Source organism: Peromyscus californicus, unplaced genomic scaffold (genome assembly GCF_007827085.1).
Source record: "Peromyscus californicus insignis strain IS unplaced genomic scaffold, ASM782708v3 Scaffold_7__1_contigs__length_154581171, whole genome shotgun sequence".
In the NCBI taxonomy this organism is placed as follows: Eukaryota; Metazoa; Chordata; class Mammalia; order Rodentia; family Cricetidae; genus Peromyscus; species Peromyscus californicus.
Genome location: NW_026294595.1, coordinates 13,818,421 through 13,838,789, shown reverse-complemented (window position 1 = coordinate 13,838,789; position 20,369 = coordinate 13,818,421). Strand labels below are relative to the sequence as shown.

Genomic DNA, 20,369 nt, shown 5'->3' with positions numbered 1-20,369 from the left:
AAGTGACAGGTGAGACTAAACTTGCTGCCTTTGCCAGGAGGTGGCAGCACAGGCCTTTAATCCCAGCACTGGGGAGGCCAAGGCAGGCAGATCTGTTGAGTTTGAGGCAAGCCTGGTCTACAGAGCAAGATCCAGGACAGCCAGGACTACACAGAGAAACTGTCTTTAAAAAAACAAATTGCTTTTGATTTCCATTGCCCTTTAAAACCCTGGGATGCACGCAGACTGCTGCTTCCAAGGTTCAGTCTTTGGCCAGAGAGAGCTCACGATTGAATATATGCATTTATTTAAAAATATAAATATGGAAAAATAAATTATTTAGAAGACTAGAATGGATGCATGCCCCTAGGTGTCTGTACATTCAAGGCTATGTCGCTCAGGGATGGGGTGAGATTGAAAGCAACGATGAGTTCTAAGCCGTCTTCAAGGAATGAAGCCCAGCAAGGTGCTGCCCTGTGACATCACCTCTAATGCCATTCTGGGGCTAGCAGCACAAAAGCAAATGGTCTGATGCTCCTAAAGCCATGAATTGATAGAGCTGTGGAGAGGAGAGGTCCCTATTCAACTGGAGGTTGGGAGCCAGGGGCCAGGATGTAGAACCCCAAAACTTGCCAAAATGCCTGCTAGGTACACTCCAGAAGTGACTAGCTTTGGCTTCTGAATTCTAGGCCTTGGCAGGTTTTAGGGCCATTGCGAATCTAAGCTAGCAGAGGTTGCCTGATCCCTCTCTGGAAGAGGAAAGGGCTGCTAGGACACAGTTCTGTAACCTGGGCTCTGGCGTGAGAACAGGGACGGGTGAAAAAGCTACAGTGCCAAGGGCAGGAAGCTGGGACTGCTCTGTAGGGAGGGTGTGGGATTGCTCGGGGTGAGCCTCACTGTCTACAGCTTCTGTGTGAGGCTGCTGCTTGGTGTCTGTATGTCCCACTCAGAACAAATCCCTGCCATGTGCCTGTGGGAACATGGCATAAATAACTGAGGCCTGCCCCGAGATAAGCATGGCCTGTCCACAGCCCACTGCTGTCCTGAGGGTTGGGGTCTGTACTGAATGCAGGAGAGCCCCTAGCCATGGTTTATTAGACCCCAACATGGCAAGAGGCACCAAAGAACAAGCCCAATCTCTTTCCAGTGACCTTGGCCCCCAAGCTGCAGTAGCCAGTACTTGTCTGGTAACTTCAAGACACAGTGCACACAGCACTGGAGCTCTGGTTCTTCATTGTTTGCTGTTTTTGAAGTTCTTTTGAAATCCGTCTTTTAATTCCTATCAAGTATAGCTCTCGGTCAAACTTGCCAGCGGCTAATGGGATGCTGTGGAAGAAAGACCTGTTAGAAGAACTGGCTTCAACTTCACCAGCTGCACACCTGCTGAGCCCCATATAGAATGGGCCACGGTCCAACAGTTATGGTTCACACATCTAGGCTGCCCTAGCCTCAGCCACAACCCTGGGTGTGGAAGTGCCAAAAAGGTGAAGTTAATACTGCTCCAGAGGAGCTTGCTCAACCCCGGAGAACCTGAGGTCACAGAACAAACAGCTGCTTCGTGTAACCCCAAAGGTTAGCAACCTGCACATTACAGGGAAACCCTGAGAACTACTAGGACCTAGGCTCAGATGAAAGTGACTTCATATTAAACCTGCCTGCCTGATGTGTTATAGCATGAAACAATATCATGCTCCTCCACACCTAAGCCTGCCACCCCTCCCAGAAAAGTCATCTCATCCAAAATTGGCAAGAGCCCCGAAGCCCAGCCAGCTCTGAGGGGTGAACACAGACTTACTTGTCTCTCCCTGGCCTCACTTTCACCCGGAACAGGCCATACACAGGACGATGGTCTGAAGTCTTGATCCCAGGGCAAGAGGAATACTTCATGGGACAGATGTCACCCTTGTGGCGGCTTTTGTATAAGACTCTGTCCTTCAGAAGAGATGGTGAGGCAGGAGCAGAGACTCATTCCGTTGCAGGTAGCTCTACAGCAAGGTGTGGCCTGCAGCCCTGGCCTAGCTGCGTTTCGGTTAGGGAGCCCTCCTCACTCTTGATCTCTTACTGTTAGGAATCTAAAGACCTATGTGGATAGCATCTGTTCCCTTCTAGCCCTCTGAGAGCAGTGAGGAGCTGCCTTGCCTCGTGGATGTCCCATGGTCCCACCAGGTGCTATCCCGTACCAGAGAGAGCCCAGGGCTGGTGAAAAAGCCAGGCAAGAATGCGTGTGTCTCCTGCCTGTCCTCTCCTAGGACTAGGCAGATGAACTCAGGTGTGAATCCAACTATGGCCTGCTTTTGAGGGATGGATGGCTTAGCTTAGCCCTGTAATACAGAGACTATCCTCCACCCCCAATAAAATGTGAGCATGCAGTCACTGGCCTCAGGCCTGGAGCTGAGTTTTAACTGGCTGGCTGCTGGCTGCTGAGTGCCAGTCCCACACCGTTTGACGTGAGCTATGGTTGGCAGGAGTCCTGAGGCCAGGCAAAGGTTACATACTCACTGTGTAGGAAGGTGTCCTCTGCTTAGAGGTGCTGTCATAGGTGTCCTTCCCAATGTCAAACTTGTAGGATGGGAGAAAGTGGATTTCCGCCTCCTCGAAGCCCTTGAAGATGGACCCTGCAACACAGGAGAGTTCAGGGAGGGTCCTGAACCACACCTAAGGTGCTGCTCCCCAGGCCACTCACCTTTCTTCATCTCCCGGGTGAGCTGGTCATGTTGCAGGAGTGCCAGCACATCCACTTCTGTGTCTTGCTTCAGGAAGGCCTCCACAGCCACTCGTCCACCACTCAGGCGGAAGTTGAAATCCCCAAACCAGAACACCTCATCAAACCGGGTAGTGACATCCCCTGGGCACATGTGGGAGAAGACATTGGTGCTGGCCTCCCCTCACCTGCTTGATCTAACAAGTGGGTGGGCTCTAGGCCAAGTGATAGGTCCTCCTTTGTCTGGATCCCCTTCCCCAAGAATCACAGCAGCTCTCCAGGAAGAGACTAGTGATGGGAACAGCCAAGGTCACTAGCTGCAGAGGATTGGGAAGGCAGCTGTGTGGTCCAGGTGCAGAGGACAGCCCTGATGCACACAGCAGGCTAGCCATATCCTATCAGCTTCTCACAACTCAGCGAGGGCCAGGAAATGGTCCGCAGTGAGGAAGTGTGGAGCTGCAAACCCAGTGGCTATTTCAGTAGTGAGGACTTGTTGATTCCCAAATGGCTTCTGCTAAGCGGCCAGGGGACAAGGGACAGAAACAGTCCTGTGCTGGAGTGCCTTGTGGAGCTGCAACCCTCACCTGCACTGGAGCGGTAGGGGTTTGTGTCGGGCACGTTCCGGGGCAGGGCTAGGGCTTGGATGGTTCTGCTGTAGTCCAGCAGCCGTTCGGCTACCTTCCCATCTCCAGCTATGAGACAAACAGAGTAGACACTTGAGCTTCTGTGAAGAGCCTGCCCCAAAAACTGCCCCCACCCTGACTGTCCCCCACTACTGCCCAGTTTCCTGCTGTGGGGCTCTATCAGCCTCAGACGACTATGGCTGATAGAAGTGAATGTTTTGCATGTCAGGCAGAGCTCCCCATTACTAGCCCAGAGTAACTGGCACCCTACCTGGACAGAGGCCTGTGAGGAAAGGAAGCTGCTCACAAGCCAGTGTCAGGACTGTATGACTGGCTTGGAAACACTTACAGGTGAAGTGAGATGTGATGAAGAGGAAGGAGGTGCCGAAAAAGGTGAAGCTGACGCCCAGGGCCCCCTTGGTCTTGATCTGAGACACGATGCGTGTAGTTACTGTGGAGTACTCGACCTCTGCAGGGCAAGGACAGGGTTCAGGGCCTTCACAGACACAGCTACGGTAGGTGTGCTTACGTGTATTTTCAGACATGGGAACCTCGAAGGCTGGATCCCAGGCACGGAGTGCACATTTGCCTGAGAGGTTGCAGTTTGCTTTGAGGGGTCCTATATGTAGACAGGGTCCACATGTTATTAGAGCCTGCATGTGGAGGTACCTACAGCCCTGAGAGCAGTAGATACAGAAGCAATGGCAAGTGCCAGCAAGATGTCACTCCTGGAACCCTAGAACTCATGGTGGAAGGAGAACTCACTCTTGCAGGTGGTCCTCCGACCTCCACATGTGCTCTGTGGTACACGTGGTACACGCACACATAGGGGAAGAGGGAGGAGTGGTGGGGAGAAGCCCCAAGTGGTACCTACCTGAGCAGAACCAGATGAGGTCCCTGCGGATAAACAGGGACATATACAGGACCCCGTGCGCTGCTGATGACAGCAGCACATACTGAGGGCCCAGTGTCTCCTGCAGGCGTGTTTCCCACTCCCGCCTGTGGGAAGGAGGCAGGTTTTATGAGGGCATGGTCTTTATAGGAAAGGTGGCCACCTCCCCGCATCTGCTGCCCAGAAAGCCCCTGGAAGCATTTCTAGGGGACCCCACAACTGGGCCTCATCTTGTACTGATAAAAATGACAGGCTAATGGCAACTTTGTGCACTGTGGGACCCTCTAGGTTGGCTGCAGCCCCAAGACCTTGATCTGATGGTATGTGCAGACTTCCAATCCCACCTACGAGCCACGTGAGTTGTCAGAGATCTGTGGGCTGGCAGGGGTGGGCCCCATCACTCCTTGGGGACTCTGAGGACAGGCTCCCTTTCCCAGAGCATACAGGCCAAGGAACCCCATGAGCTGCAGTGAGGAGTACATAGCTGTGGGACTACTTCCCAGGGAAACCAGTCTGGATGCCACAGGATAGATGGCCAAACTGCAGCAGCCCAGAGCCTCTGGATGAACCAGGCATCTTTGCTGCTGTGTGTCCTTGGCCAACTGCAGACCCAGCCTGAAACACTACTGATTTTAGTTGTGCTCATCTCAGTGGGGCATCTAGCCCACACTGTTTCCGGTCCGTACGAGGCCTCAGGTCCCACCCCTCCGGCTTATAGTCTTGTCTCCGTGAACTGTCCACACAGGACACTAGAGGCTCCAATGGTGGAGGCTGTGTGGTGCCTCACCTGTCAGAGCAGCCCTCCTGAACTCCAATGACATACAAGTCCTGAGTATAGTCGGCCTCAGTGGGGAGCAGAAACTCATCCAGGCTCGCTGGGAGCTCCTGCAGTGAAGAGCCACAAAATAGTCAAGGCCACTAGGCTCCCTCAGGTCTGGGGGCAGAAGCTGAAGAGCAAGGCCCTGCACAGTCATCTGGAGGTGGTCACAGGATAGCCTCTTTTCAAAGAGAAGTTGTGCATAGCTGTGGATTTGGTCTCCCAGGGAACCTTGACATGTCAGATACTTTGTTCCCTTGCCACCTCCCAGCCTGGGGCCCTTCTTTACCAGGTACCTTAGATTCTGCTGCATGCTGCCAGGTTTGACTATCCTCCCAGGTGCATGCCCAACCCTGGTCCCTCATGAGGACTCACAGAGATGGAGGTAGCCTACTTGCCTATCTTTATGCCTGTGTTGTGACCAGTGGACTGTGCTGGGGCCTTTTGGGATAGGTTTCCCAAGGACATGGAGTCTAGCTGCCTCTGCCTTACCTCACTGTGACCCCTCTCACCTTCTGGCCCTGCATGTTCCAGGTAGCCACAAAGAGAGCCATGTTCCGGTCTGGGAAGTACCTGGCCAGCTCATCTGCTCCTAGCAGGGCCCCACTGGCCATAAGACTTCCCTCCAGATAGCTCCTGCAAAAAGAAACAAGTGAGCAGCCAGCCTCAGTGACACCAAAGCAACCCAGAAGTTCCTTCACTCAGGACAGGTGCCTTTGGAGCCACTCTATCCGAAGGAATCAGTCCTACACGCCACAGGGCCTACAAGCTATGTGAGCCCGGAGAGCAACACTGACCATACCAGGTATCAGTGTCACCCCTGGAGTTGGGAATTTCTTCAGCTGGAGTGCAGCACCACTTTCATGATAACCCAGCATGGCACTCATCTCCCTCTGGTTTCAATCTCTCTCCAGATTTCAGTGGAATGAAGCCATACCTGTCAAGCTGAGATACAGTTCTAACAGTGTGATGAATCTCTTGATCTGTGCAGGACATGTGTGCACCATGTGCTACAGGGCCTGCCCAACCATCCTGTACAGAGATAGAGGACATACACAGTCCTGTAGGTGCCGGGGTCCCTGTCCTGTCACTCAGCTCCATCACCAAAGCACAGAAGTGCGAAAGCCCTTACAGAGAAACGGGCTTGGAGAGAAATGGGTGTGGTTGTGTGCTCTGAAAGATGTGTTTATAAGGGTCATGAAATCTGAATCTAAGGGTTGGAGAGATGGACAGGCTAAGTCCGTGGATAGAGACAGACAGTTAAGGGCACAGGCTGCTCTTCCTGAGGACCTGGGTTCAATTCTCAGCACCCCCATGGCAGCTCACAACTGTCTATAACTCTAGTTCCAGGGGGTTTAACATCCTCACACAGACAACACTCAGGCAAAACACTAATACACATGAAATATAAATAAATAAATCATTAAAAAAATCTGAATTTTACATGATTTTTCATACACTGAGAAATATTAGATTTGTTTGCATTATTCTCCAGACCTTTAAGAAATGAAGTTCTGCTGGGCAGTAGTGGCACATGCCTTTAGTCCCAGCACTCACAAGGCAGAGGCAGGTGGATTTCTGTGAGTTTCGAGGCCAGTCTAGTCTACAAAGTAAGTTTCAGGATAGCCTGGGCTGTTACACAGAGAAACCCTGTCTCAAAAAACCAAACCAATCAAACAAACAAAAACAACCCCTCCCCCCAAATTATTTTATTTGTATGAGTGTTTTGCCTGCATGTGTGTATGTGCACCACGTGCATGCCTGGTGTTCTTGGAAGTCAGAAGGTAGCCTCAGACCCCCTAGAACTGGAGTTGTGATTGTGAGCCACCATGTGGGTGCTGGGAACCAAACCCAGGTCCTCTGCAAGAACAGCTAGTGCTCTCAACTGCTGAGCCATCTCTCTAACCACCCCCCACCCCTATGTTTGGCAATGCTAGAGATGGAACCCAGGGCTTCATGCTAAGCAAGCCCTCTACCACTGAGCTACATCCTGGGCCATTTTTAATTTGTTTGTTTATTTTGTTTTGAGACAACTGGAGATCTTCCTGCTTCTGTCTCCCAGTAGCTGAGTGAAGGTATGCTCTACAATGCTTAGCCTGCTTTGCCAAACTTGTTAAGAATACATGAACAGCCGGGCAATGGTGGCACACGCCTTTAATCCCAGCATTTGGGAGGCAGAGCCAGGTGGATCTCTGTGAGTTCGAGGCCAGCCTGGGCTACCAAGTGAGTTCCAGGAAAGGCGCAAAGTTACACAGAGAAACCCTGTCTCAAAAAAAAACCAAAAAAAAAAAAAAAGAAAGAATACATGAACAAAGGCTAGGGAGATGGCTCAGAGGTTAAGAGGCTGTTCTTCCAGAGGTCCTGAGTTCAATTCCCAGTAACCACATGGCGGCTCACAACCACCTGTAGTGAGATCTGGCACCCTCTTTGGCCTGTAGGCATGAACATGCAGGCAGAACACTGTATACATAATAATCTTAAAAAAAAAATAATTTTGGCCGGGCGGTGGTGGCGCACGCCTTTAATCCCAGCACTCAGGAGGCAGAGCCAGGCGGATCTCTGTGAGTTCGAGGCCAGTCTGGGCTACCAAGTGAGTTCCAGGAGAGGCGCAAAGCTACACAGAGAAACCCTGTCTCGAAAAACCAAAAAAAAAAAAAAAAAAAAATCTTAAAAAAAATAAAAAATAAAGAATACATGAACAAATCCATATTCCTCTGAAGATCAAATTATAACCAAGTCCCTAAGAACAATGGCCAACTAAAGCTAGAACCCATGCTCCTGAACCCCACTGGACAGAACATCATAATGGTACAGTTCTGTACACTTTCAGGATGGAGACTGGGCTGTCATAGTGAGGGACCTTCTTGATCTCACCTCTAAGCTGATGAGTCAAAGTCACTAATGTGCTAGCTGGGTCCAAACACCAGCTGGGGTGGAGCAAATTCCCAAGTCATATAGCATTAGGGAAGGACCACTGAGCAAAGGGTAGACACGGACTAGTCTTTCAGTCACTAGCGCCTAAGCCCCATGCCCTTCTGAACAAGCTGACTCTGCTTCTTCCAAACTAGAGAGCCACACAGTTTGTCCAGGTGGCTACAGAACATGACTGGACAGCAGCAGGATAGGAGCTCATTGTTGTCCCCAGCCTTAGGAGCACAGTTTCTTCCCAACCCACTTAGGGGAGGGTACCCCAGATCTTCTGGGGAAAAGTGGCATTGAAGCCTTTAATCCCAGGAGGTAGATATTTATGAGTTCAAGGTCAGCGTGGTCTATATAGTGAGACCTTGTCTCACACACAGACACACACACACACACACACACACACACACACACACACACACACACAAAGTGGCAGGTTAGGCTGGTGAGATGACTTGGTAGGTAAAGGTGCTTGCCGCCAACCTGATGGTATAAGTTTGATTCTCAGGACCCACATGGTAGGAAAGAACCAACTCCCACAAACTGGAGTGGTAAGGTGTGAGGCAGAACTGGACGAAGTCCCTTGTTTGTTGTGGAATAATCTTTTTTGTACACTGTGAAGATGTGTCTTTGCCAAGGCACCTTCTGATTGGTTTAATAAAGAGCTGAATGGCCAATAGCTAGGCAGGAAGAGGTTAGGTGGGACTTCTGGGCAGAGAGAAAGAAGAGATGAATCTATGCAAGGGAGAGATGACAGAGGAGATGGAGAGGAAGCAGGACATGCAGGAGGAGAGGTAAAAGCCATGAGCCACATGGCAGCACACAGATATAGAAATAGGTTAATTTAAGTTATAAGAGCTAGTTAGAAACAAGCCTAAGCTAATGCCAAGCTTTCATAATTAATAATAAGTGTGTCATGATTTGGGGGCTGGTGGTCCAAGAAGCCTGCTACAGCCCCTCCTCCATCACTTCCCAGTGATTCAACAGGGACCCATGGATATTACTCAGACTTATTTTCACTTCCTATGGATTGCAAATAATAATGCTTTGAATGTGGTAGAAATGGTACTTTTTAAAAAAGACCCCTGTGGGACTGGAGAGATGGCTCAGTGGTTAAGAGTGCTTGCTGCTTTTTCAGAGGATCCAAGTTTGGTACCCAGCACCCACATCAGACAGCTCACAATTGCCTATAACTCTAGCTCCAGGGAATCTAACACTTTTGATCTCTGCAGGTACCTGTACCCACATGTAGACACATACCCTACACCTAATTAAAAATAATAAAAATATTTTAAATATTTAAAAGGATTGCTGGCCTACTACTGAAACTAGAGGTGCTAGAAGGACACCAGGGCCTGTGGAGGAGGAGCCAGGCTTGGTGAAGAGGTGTGGCATAGAGGGCCATACCTGCAGGGCTGCCTACTGATGCTGAGAGTAAGCCTACCTTCAGCAACTAAAGGGGACTGAATGGCGCCCCCTCCACCCCCAGAATGCAGCTTTCTTCTGCACTCTGTGTAGCTATAAATACAGAAGCATCTCCAGAAGAGGGCCCTGTAGCATGGCTGGAGTCACTGACTGGGGAACTTAGAAGTGACCACCTGGAGATACAGGCAGAAACTACATACACTCTCAGAGGAAAGGAAAGTTCTTTTGGCCCTCTAGATTGAAGCAGCACTGATGACACTTCATTCCAGATTTCTGCCTCAAGGTCTCTTGTATGAAACCTTCTAACCCACTGTCACTTGTTCAGGCATCTCATAGAAACAACTGCAGGAGCCATCTCTAGATTCTCCCTGCTCTCACTTCCCCACCTACCCTAGACTCGAAACATGGTTGTGGGAGAAATATAGGCAGGATGCACCTTACGGGCCAAGAACAAGACCCCAGAAGGGGACCAGCTTGGGAAAGGAGGCTCCAGATTTGGATAGGCCATGCTCTGGTCCTGTGCCCCCAGTGGTGGATGTGGCTTGTGGACTCAGGAGAGGGGAGCCAGCACTGGGAAGTCATAGGCAGAAACGGCTCATCTTGGGATGCACCCAGGCTCTTTTCGGTGTAAGATGATACAAGTTAATTACTGGAGCCAGAAAAGCCAAGCACAAGAAGCAGAGGACCTGTACATTCTTGAGATGTTGTGTGGCAGGTGAGAGGCCTCAGTGGACATTAGCAAGTCTCCACTCCAGACTTTGTGGCTCTAGACAGTGTGGATGCTCTCCCAAGAGCGTAAGGTAAACTAGTCAAGCCTGTCGTTTGTCCCTGTAAGTGGCTCCTGGGATGTCACTTGGTCCAGTAGGTTAACTGGTGTCTAAATGTCCTGGTAAAATGCTGACCTGTGGCCCAAAGTGTGATGGAACAGCACTCAACCCTCCTTCGGGCATCACTAAGAAGCCCCTGAGTGCTCTCATGGGCAGTGGTTAAATAATAGTACAGCTAAAGAAACCTGTGACCCTCCACACAGAAAAAACAAAGGGACCAGTTCAGACACTGAGAAGGCTTCGCAGTAGATGCATGGAAGTACAAGCTACAGGGGCAAGGATAGCACGAGGGGTGTGCTCTCATCTGCCTATAGAAGGAGTGATCTATTTGACAGACTCGCAGTGCCTGTGGACGACATTGAGCCACAGAGGAAAGGTTCTGGAATGATACACAGAAGGAGAAAGGAATAATGTCTGAGAGAGGATGGGAGTCTCATCTTATTTTCCAAGTCTTAGGCATGCTCTACTGGAATCTATTCACATGGCCCTGTGCAGCTTGTCTTCTTCATTTATATACATATATAGATGGTGGTGGCTCAGGCTGGGGCTGACTTTGAACTCGTGATTATCCTACTTCGATCTTTCAAGTGCTGGGATTACAATCATGGGCCACCATGCCTGGCTCAGTTTGCCCTTGGCCTGATTAGACAGAGGCCTCTGGATGACAGCTCCAGAGCTCCTAGACACTCCCTCCAAGAATCCTACCTGCTTCTGATGTCCTTGGTGCGGATGGGGGCCAGAAGGCTGAAAGAAGATCTGGCTGAGTGAATGGAGTGATCGTCACCAGCCAAGGGGCTCCGGGGCCTGCTAGAGCCAAGGCTGCTGTGAGCCCTGACCAGCCTGGTCTGCATGCGGAGCTTGTAGTCGGCATGCTCAGGGTCAACCTTGTTTGCTGTTCTCAGGGAGCTGGAGGCTATGTTGAGGTCCATGGCTGGTGGTGTGTGTGCGGCATGCAAACTTGCCAACCTGGGGGAGCCCCCACCTGGGGTGGCCTCTCTGTGCAGGAGGTCCAAGGAGGTGCTGATCATTCCAGGGAGACAGTCACTCCACAAGGATGGGCTCCCTCCTCCCTCACTGCCTGTGGCCCTTCGGGGCTTAGGAATCTCCTGCAAGGATGTGCTGAGGCAGGGTAGGGGCCGACTGCAGGCAGGAGACTGGGCAACAGAGTCCTGCATGGAGCCCATGCAGGGACTGGCCCCATTCTGGACTGTCAGATCATCCTGACTATCTTGGAAACGCCTTCTTCTCCAGCCCTTGTCATCCAGGGACAGGGTTCGCTCCAACTTGGGTCTCATAGGTAGCTCTGGGGTGATGGGGTTTGCCTTAGCTTGTGGATTTTGGTTGCTTGGTTTTGCTGGAATGCTGAAAGGAGGCATGGGGTTTGTCTCTGAACCCTGAGGGTCAGTGGCTGATAGGGAGCCAGGTGTTGGGGTGAGGTTCTTGTCTGTGTTTGGAAGCTGTCCCTGGAGCATTCTGCCCTCCAGCTGCCCAGGTACCTCCGTGTGACGCAGACAAGCTGACTTGGACGGCATAGTCCGGACCTGGCCAGCCCTCACCCACTCAGTCTGGCCCTCCTAAGGAAAGGGATCCTCTGGGAGGTTAACAAGCAACTCCTGTTGTCAAGGATGCACGTCAGAGGTCACCAGCTGGATGCCAAGAAAAATCGGGTGGCTCCCTTTGTGGCACGGGGCGGTCCTTTTGGAGCAGGGTCTGTGGCTGCATGGCTGGAGTCCTGAGTTCTCATAGATGCTTGAGGAAATCCGGAAAATCTCTCTGAGTCTCTCTTAGCTCCCTGAAGCCAGCTTGCTGGTCTTAAAGCGACCTCGTAGGTACAGGCACCAGGAGGTCGGGGCTGCACTTCCTCCTCGGAGCTGTAGAAGCCTGTCCCACACCCTGGGAGAGCCCTCCACCCGACTGTGGCAGAGTAGGGCAGCGCGCTCGGCGTCCTAGGCTCACCTGTGCCCTTCGTTCGGTCGCAGACCCGCCGTCCGGCGCCTGGTCCGATCCAGCCAGGCCCGGCACTGGGGGAGGCGGGGCTAGCCCAGTCACGGTGGCGGCTGGAACAACGACTGCTGCCCCGTGCCCCGGCCCCCGCCCAGGGTTCGCCACAGCTCAGCCTAGTGGTCACCCTGGCCCAGGCCCCGCTCTGTGGTTGTCCGGCGAACCGCCGGGCTCAAGATCATACTGCCGCCCACAGCGGCCCCTGGCGGCTGGAGGACCACACCTCTTGTCTGGAAGCCACACCCACGAGGCCACGCCCTGTTCGACAGAGGCTATACCCCATCCAGACAGACCACACCCAATGCCACAGTAGCCCAAGGCTCTGGCCACACTTAAGATCTCACTGGCCTGCCGCTCAAAACACAAAGGAAGCCATAAATGAAGTTACGTGAGAGCCCAAAATATTTTATTTAACAATTTGAATTTAGGAAAAATAGCAGCTCCCAGGGAGGAAGCTTCTTGAATCAAAAGTGGTTGGCAGTCAACACAGAGCCTGGGCAGGGTTGCACCAGAGGCAAGGGTCCTGCCTGGTCCCAACAAGGACACAAGTTGCTACTGACCCACAGGGACAGGTCTTTCTTAGTGACAGGAACAGGAGGGTCTGGGCACACTCATCTATGGAACATTCTGGAAACCATTCTGTGAGTCTTTCCTAGATGATTCAGGGAACCAGAAAACCAGGAAGGGCTGTACTAATTCCACATTCTACAATTTCTAAATTTAATACCAAACAAACCATTTATGTTTCCTACCCAAATTACCTGCTGATTTTTATAAATATTTAAAAATCTCTTTCCCTCCTCTTTAGAGTAAAAGGATAGTTTTAGGAACAGTCAGTGAAGCCTTAAAGCTCTGAGTTTGAAGGTAGCAGCAGCTCCTTGAAGAGTGATGTAGCTGAGTCAGTGAGTAGCTGCTGAAGGTCCCTGATGGGCTTTGGGGTAGAGATGTCAGGTTCTAGAGTGTCTGCTAGGACACCGCAAGTCACTCCAAGATACCACCAAGTCCTTAAAAGATGTCTGCACAGGTGACAGGGAGTCAACCAGAGGGCCCCATACAGACCCCTCGCTAGGAGAGCAGTACTTTGCAGCATGCAGCCAGTTTTGACCTGGTTGGTTAATCAGATCAGCAGCTTCAGAACATCAGCTCCCTGGGGCTCTCCCCAGTGACTTTGTCACGAGGGGAAGCTCTGAGCAGTAAAATCCACCCAGCCCTAATCAGGCCACAGAAAATGGAGTGAGGCTGGGATTTCTTGGAGACATGCCCTGGCAATGGCTTCCCTCCCAGCCTGTGAGCCACTGCCATCTGGTGGCCCTAGAGGAGTTAGGCTGGACCCCCCTGGTTCACAGGGCAGGGCAGAGCTGCCCATGCGTAGCTGGGGCTCCTCTTAGACCAGGCAGCCCACTAGAGTAAAGGCTCCTCTCCAGTCAAGCACTTGCTCTTCTCTCAGCATCCTAAGGAACCCTGGTCGGTTTGCACCGTTTCTCAGGTGAGCAAGTCCCTGGTTTCCAAGGAACTGCGTGCTCTCCTGAGGGGAAGCCCTGTCTAGCCTCACTTCAGTGGTATTCTCAAGTGACTCAAACTATTATATCCTTAATTTGTCTAAAGCGACTAAGAAAGAAACATTGTTCTTTTACATAAAAGACTTTGAATTAGATTCATTCTATCCAGCATCTGAAAGGAACCATAGAATCAATTTTTCAGTAATTCATATACACGGGCTGCAAGGAGGGAGACACACAGTATGACCGGCTCTGGGTTACTGCCATGTCCATCTGGGATCCACGAGACCTGAGGCAGCTAGTTTGGTTCTTGGTGGAGAACAGTTATCTAGTCATCTCAAGGTTCCAAGTACAAATCCAGCGGCAATCCTAGTTCAATGCCACGTATTTTCTTTGGCCAATCCTCCCCGGCCTTGAATTCCCCGAGGTGACAGAAGCCTGGAACAAAAGGAACAGCAATGACCTACATGTGTCCATGGCCAGGGACTGTGCAGTAGGATGAGTCTACAGGGTAAGTACACAGGTAACTGAAAAATGGGCAAACTCTGTGCTGGCTTCAAGTGTGAGACCTTCTGTAGGTGCCAAGTTTCTACTGCTCAGCATTTCCTAGCCCACAGCACTCCAGACATGCTTTGTTTTTGTTCTGTCACAGTTCGGTCAAGGCCACCAGGGCTGAGGCTAGCTCTACAGAGCTGGGCCAGCTAAGGGGTCAGTGAGTCCAAGAGTGGACGTGGCCTATGGTCTTCTGTTGCTGCAAAGCACAGGGATGCCCCATGCCAGAAGAGAACACTGGCATATAGTCTTCCTTCCTCACAAGACTTCACTGGGATCAAAGCCAAGGAATCTGGCAGAACTACTCAACTACAAGGTCAAAAGAAAAATGAAATCTTGTAGTTGCCAGGACCCTCGAGAGGACTATATAGACAATGACCATGGCTGGGTCTAGCACAGCTGAGCGCAGGGTTCCTGTGATAATGTGCTGAGAACATCACATTCAGAATGTTAACATACCTGCCCAGGCAAATCATTTTGAGCCTTTCCTGGCTGCAAGGAGTTATTGAATTACTTCTCAATAGACTTTGTATGAGATATATACAAAAAAATAAATGAATAAACAAACACAATCAAATAAATAAATAAGGGCTGGAGAGATGGCTTAGTGGTTAAGAGCGCTGGTTGCTTTTTCAGAGAACTCGGGTTCAATTCCCAGCACCCTGTGACAACTCACAACTGTCTGTAACTCCAGTTCCAGGAGATTTGATGCCTTCTTCTAGTCTCTGTAGGTACCAGGCATGCACATAAAATACACAGCAAAACCCATACACATAAAATAAAAATGTAAATAGATAATAAACTTTGCTTGTTTATCCTTCTATAAATTGAAAAAACAAAAATAAAAACACAAGATGCATGCTCTAGGGCTGGGGATGTAGCTCAGTTTGTAGAGTGCTTGTTTAGCATGTATGAGCACCTGATTCAAGTCCCCCGCCCCCCAAAATAAAGATGCCTGCCCAAAGCTCTTCCCCTCCACCACAGCTCTCCCTAACAGTAGCCAGACCACACTTCCCCAGAAGACTGGTGGAGAGGAGAGAACCACAGCGTGTTCCCGATGCTTCCTGGCAGAATACACCAGGGCAATGACTGAGGAAGGGCTGCACAGACCCTCGAGGAAAGTGCCATTCCAGTCTTAGGAGACCGAGAGTGAGGACCTCAACTCTCATAGTGGGCACCAGAAAATGGCACGACCACTTCGGATCTGAAGAAAATTCCGTCTGAAAACTACACCCAGCAAACTCTCAGGCCAGCACCTAGGGCAGAGCCAAAGGGTCTTCCAGAGTCAACTGCTGAGGCCTGAAGCTCCTGGACAGCAAGTCACTAAGACAGAGGGATTAATCAGGAATGAAACAATGAAAGATTCCAAACCAGAGGTCTCCTTGATAGAGCTGCTCTCAAGGAGAAGAGGCAGGAGGGAGAGCAGAGGATTGGGCTGAGAGCCTGTGGCTAACCAGGAAAGCCATACATCCTGTGCAGGAATGGGAGGCTGGCAATAGGGGAGGCAGCCCTCAGCCCATGGCAAGGAACAGAAAAAAAAACCCTGAACCTGAAGAGCCCAAAGCAGTGAGAGGAACATGAGGCAAGCAGGGGGTGCAGGCTAAGTCAAGTAAGAGGGCAAATCTGCAAGAGGGGGAGGCACAGGACTGGGAGAGGGACTAGGTCACATCTCTGACCTGTGGCTGTGTAACTCAGCATTAAAGGACAGCCAGGCACCTACAAAGTGAGTTCTAGGACAGCCAAGGCTATACAGACAAACCCTGTCTCAAAACAAAAACAAAGACAAAGACAAGAGCCAGGGAGCAAAAGAGACTCACTGAGCAGGCAAGCTGGAGCTGTGGGGAACAAAGGCAAGGGTCACTCACCTGCGTCAACTGAGCAGGGTTGTAAAGGGGCACAGACCCTCCTGGAGTGGCCCCTGCAGGACAGTGGTCTCCAGAAGCCTGTGAAGCACAGAGAAGGACCTCAGCGAGCCAGTGTTACACAGCAGCTGCTGTCCGAGCAGCAGACAAAAGCCACACCTCAGAAAGGACCACTAATGTGCCACATAGGCCCCAGAGGGAGACAGCTCTGGCAACACTGGTTTCCATCACAGAATAGCCAAAGTCGAAGCACCATGCAGTAAAATAATCTGAATAACAACATGCAGACAATGAATGCAGAACACTGAAATTTCATTAGTGCTGGTCAAGCAGTTAGGAGACCTGGACAGTGTGCTTGCTCTACAGCCATAGGCAGCCAGAAATACCCCCTAAGACTTTCTGTTGAAAGCTACTGAAAACAGAAGGTGAAGCATTCCTTGTCTCCTCTAGACTAGCCATGTGATGGCCATCATAGCCACACTCCCCACTGGCTGCAAACAGACTTCCTCAAGCCTCATCAGCAAGAAGAAATCTTTCTTCCCAAGTAGTGTCCTAACTCAGGAGATGCTGACAGTATGGCTGGGGTCAGGCCCATTTCTCAAGGAGCAGAGTTAGGAGGCTCACCGAGCATTCTGAACCCCGTGAGGCGAGTCTTAGACAGTACCATAAACCCAGGTCCTTTAATAAAGGAAAATTGCATCTTTGCCCACATGATGCTTGGGTAAGACAAGGGGTTAGTGACAAAGTGAAGAGGATAACAGACTCTCTAAGGGACATAGGGGCTACACAGCCAGCCTTGTGGAAGGAGGGAGCCACCAGTCACAGGTACCTGATGGAAATGCCGGCTCACTTCCTGTGAGAGCGAGCTCAGAGAGCTACAGCGCGAGAGCTATGGAACGGCAAGAACACACACAGATACAGACATGAAGATCAGCATGCACCGCTGCTCCAAGCTGCCAGCTGGGTTCAAAAGCTTTATGATGCCATTAGAATCAATGTCACTCAAATGAAGACAGCCAGAGGTAGCTTCAAATGCCCTCCACAGTTTTGGTAAGAAACCATCATTACTCTAGGGGCAGGGAAAAATCTGTTTAGCACTCAGCCTACAACAGATTCACTCAAAATTCTGGAACTGCTCAGGCTACTCTGAGGGAGACCTCACTAGAGGACAATGATGTCAGGAGCTCAGAGCTCCTGAGCAAAAGTGATCAAACAAGTTAATGTTTTTCTGTGAATAAAACACATTAAGTGTTTCAGACTTGTACTTCCTTTTTATACTCATTTGCACACATTTCTAAAGAGAGAAACCATTGGGCAATACACTGAGCTGGCTGAGCCTCCATTCCAGGCCTAATACCCCACCACACCTACACACGACCACACATACATGCACATGCACACACCCATGCACATGCACACACATGCCCCCCACTTTTTCACCCATGCACACACATAAGACACAAATGCACACCACACACACACACACACACACACACACACACACACACACACACATACACACACACACAGCACTCATATACGGGTGGTGTTCCCTACCTCTCCTCCCTGGGAGCCATCTAATTTGGAGGGTGAGAGTTCAGGTCCAGGGGGTGATGCTGCAGAGCTTATCATCTGTTGAGGAAATAGGAAATGTGGCAACTTTGAAATTCCAAAGAGTCTAAGATTTTACACCAGGCAAAAGAAAACTGCCTGCTCCTGTTGCACAGCTTAGAAACTGCCCTGACATGCTCAGGAGCCTCTGTGAGGGGTCACACAGAAGGTGTTTTCCCCAGGCCCCCACTGTCCTGCTTGAAGTAGTTCTTGATGCAACAGCCATCAAATCATGCCAGGCATAGCCCACATGCCTGTGTGCACCCCACATTATTGCCCTCCAACTTTATGGAGGCAGTGAGAAGCCATGGGGGCCAGACCAGGGCAGGCTTCCCTAACAACATGGGATTCATTTGCTCTCTTTGAGCACAGATATCCTTTTTTTTTTTTTTTTGGTTTTAGTACTGCTAATTCTTTGTTTTCTAACTTTTTTTCTGATTTTCAAAACCTTGGTAAAATATGTTTAAGGCAGAAGTCAATACCCACACCATGTCAAAGCAAGAAACATTAATGCACTACACTACTGTACAGCTATCAACCCATCCACCTTTATAGTTTTCCATCTTTCCAAACCGAACCTTGACTGCCTTCCTCAGGCCTTGCACCCACCTTCTACTCTCTATCAAACAAATGGAGACAGTGTGACCAGAGCTATCACCTAGGCGCACCAGACACTGATTTGCAGAGGGGAAAGGAATCCTGAAGGACACAGGGAACCCCTCACCTTCTTCCCATTGCACTGTGCATACCTTGGGTTCCAGGGTGGGCTCTGCCTTAAATTGAGCCCCCTCTGCAGGATGTGACTCCTCTGCATCTGTGAATAAGGAGGCATGAGGTCATCACCCCATCCCAATCTGTACAACAACCCACATGTAAGGGTTCAACCCTGAACCCTCAGAGAGGAAAGGCCAACTGCCAAAGTAGTACATGCAAGCCTCTGGTCCTCTGTACCTTGGCCCAGTCATTCTTCTAAGGAAGACTGGGGCCAAAGGTTTATAGACAGAGACTGAGCAGGAAGAAGCAGGGTAGAGATGAACCTGCTAGCACATGGGCTGCCTACCTGGGTTTGGTACGAACAAGTTAGAAGGGATTGGGAGTGGGGCAAGTGGAGCAAAGAAATCCGAAGGAACAAGAGCTGGCTCATTCCGCTGTGTCCCACTTGGGTTTAGAACATCCACATAGCGAGCTCTGGACCCACCTAACAATGAGACGGGGAGTCAAATTCAGTTGAGCACCAAGCAACCTATAACATCCAAAATACTCTGTTCCCACTGAGTCAGAAGAGCAATGAGGGTCCACTAGAGGAGAAGTCTCAGCAGAATTGCCTATTGGGCTTGGCTTCCTTTCCACCCAGGCACACAGGCTGCATATTTTACTAATGGGAAACTTTAATCTGTCCTGTACTGGACAACTGGACTCTTCTCTCAAGGGTAGAATGCACTCTCTCCAGGATGGACAGTGTGAGTACTGTGACAGTTGACTGTGTTCTGGACGCCATATGACAGTGTTCTACCCAGACATCTCTGATTTCTGCTGTAGCTATTACCTGCTTTTCTAGAAAACATGTTCACGGAGGCTGTGGGTGGTCCTGTAGGCCCAGTGGGAGCCACCTGGGGAACCCTGGGAAACGATGTTGGAGGTGGGGGTGGAGCCTTCTTCTGCAGAGGGAGAGACAGCTCAGCAATGCCTTTAACATGACAGAGACCAGTGAGGACTCTCCAAAGGGAAGCACAATGCCCAGGTGACAAGGAGTAAAGCAGGCACCCTTCCCCTCACACAGCGACCTAAAGGCACTGCTCACCTCCTCCTCTGGTTCATTCAAATTCACCCACTGGTTTTTCTTTTCATCCCAAACAATCTGCCAGAATTTTTAAAAGAAAAAAAAAAAAATCAGTAGAATGAAACTAAAAAAAAAAATTAGCATTTGATTTAGATACTTTACAACTTCAGAAAATGTCAACTCTTTCCTAAGACATTATACTATCAAACAGTGACAGGCCATCATTATCTACTACCCACCCCTACCAAGCAACTGCCATCCCTAGACAATACTCACTGATTTGTTCTTGTCATCTGGTAGATAAGCTTCTGTCCTTTTCTTCCCAGGCAGCCAACGAGAGAACCAGGACTCACTCTAAATAAAATCATCAGAAGAGTGTGGGGACACTTCGAAGTGAGAGGAGCCAGGCACAATAAGGAACGCATTATGTAATACCATCTACAGTAGTGCCCTGTGAAGCCACATCCACAGAGATTGAACGTCAACAGAGGAAAGGGCTGAGGAGTCAGTGGTTGTGGGAACAGAGGGTCAGTCTGAACACTGAGGATGAGCCCATTTGGTATGCTCAGACCATGCGAGTCAAAGGCTCTGCTGTGCAATGATCTGTACACTTTCACAGTGCTGGGGATGAGACTCGGGACCCCTCAAATGCCAGGTAAGCACTCTATCACTGGGCAATACCCTAAGCATATCTTTTTGTGAGACAGTACCTCACTATGTAGATCTGGCTGTTCTGGAACTCACAGAAATCCACCTGCCTCTGCTTCCCGAGTGCTGGGATTAAAGGTGTGCACCACACCTGGCTGATAAGTGTTATCTTTAATAAACAAACCCAGAATGACAATATGTCACCTACAGCCACTCCATAGAAGCATTCCACA

General features: G+C 50.3%; 2 protein-coding genes and 1 long non-coding RNA gene across 11 annotated transcripts in view; 1 reads left to right on the top strand and 2 right to left on the bottom strand.

Moving 5' to 3' along the window:
- Positions 1-263: 263 nt before the first annotated feature.
- Inpp5e (inositol polyphosphate-5-phosphatase E) lies at positions 264-12,366 on the bottom strand. The gene is made up of 10 exons (XM_052725092.1): positions 10,889-12,366; positions 5,525-5,648; positions 4,983-5,080; positions 4,178-4,302; positions 3,653-3,772; positions 3,265-3,372; positions 2,663-2,824; positions 2,479-2,594; positions 1,775-1,911; positions 264-1,305 (listed from the first exon to the last, which is right to left on the bottom strand). The coding sequence occupies exons 1-10, from the start codon at positions 11,713-11,715 to the stop codon at positions 1,173-1,175; spliced, it is 1,950 nt and encodes a 649-aa protein (XP_052581052.1). The 5' UTR covers positions 11,716-12,366; the 3' UTR covers positions 264-1,172.
- LOC128101750 (uncharacterized) lies at positions 5,655-7,314 on the top strand. The gene is made up of 2 exons (XR_008215176.1): positions 5,655-5,817; positions 5,927-7,314. It is a non-coding gene; the product is annotated as an uncharacterized LOC128101750 (long non-coding RNA).
- A 197-nt stretch (positions 12,367-12,563) lies between the features above and the next one.
- Sec16a (SEC16 homolog A, endoplasmic reticulum export factor) overlaps positions 12,564-20,369 on the bottom strand; it is a 37,377-nt gene continuing 29,571 nt past the window's right edge. For 7 of the 9 annotated variants that reach the window (XM_052725078.1, XM_052725077.1, XM_052725076.1 and 4 more), the window contains 9 exons: positions 19,765-19,842; positions 19,510-19,566; positions 19,255-19,366; positions 18,769-18,906; positions 18,458-18,522; positions 17,655-17,729; positions 16,927-16,986; positions 16,101-16,178; positions 12,564-14,121 (listed from right to left, as the gene is read on the bottom strand). In XM_052725078.1, coding sequence (XP_052581038.1) covers positions 14,053-14,121; positions 16,101-16,178; positions 16,927-16,986; positions 17,655-17,729; positions 18,458-18,522; positions 18,769-18,906; positions 19,255-19,366; positions 19,510-19,566; positions 19,765-19,842 — 732 coding nt within the window. In that variant the 3' untranslated portion in view covers positions 12,564-14,052. The remainder of the gene's footprint in view (positions 14,122-16,100; positions 16,179-16,926; positions 16,987-17,654; positions 17,730-18,457; positions 18,523-18,768; positions 18,907-19,254; positions 19,367-19,509; positions 19,567-19,764; positions 19,843-20,369) is intronic. The other 2 variants (XM_052725079.1, XM_052725080.1) reach the window with 2 other exon arrangements.

Excerpts from the sequence above, each read along its gene's own strand:
- Inpp5e (XM_052725092.1), bottom strand. The coding sequence starts at position 11,715 with ATGCCGTCCAAGTCAGCTTGTCTGCGTCACACGGAGGTACCTGGGCAG. Across the intron at positions 4,303-4,982 it reads CAGGAGGGCTGCTCTGACAG|GCGGGAGTGGGAAACACGCC; the intron begins GTGAGGCACCAC and ends TCCTTCCCACAG. Across the intron at positions 1,306-1,774 it reads GTGAGGCCAGGGAGAGACAA|CATCCCATTAGCCGCTGGCA; the intron begins GTAAGTCTGTGT and ends TTTCTTCCACAG.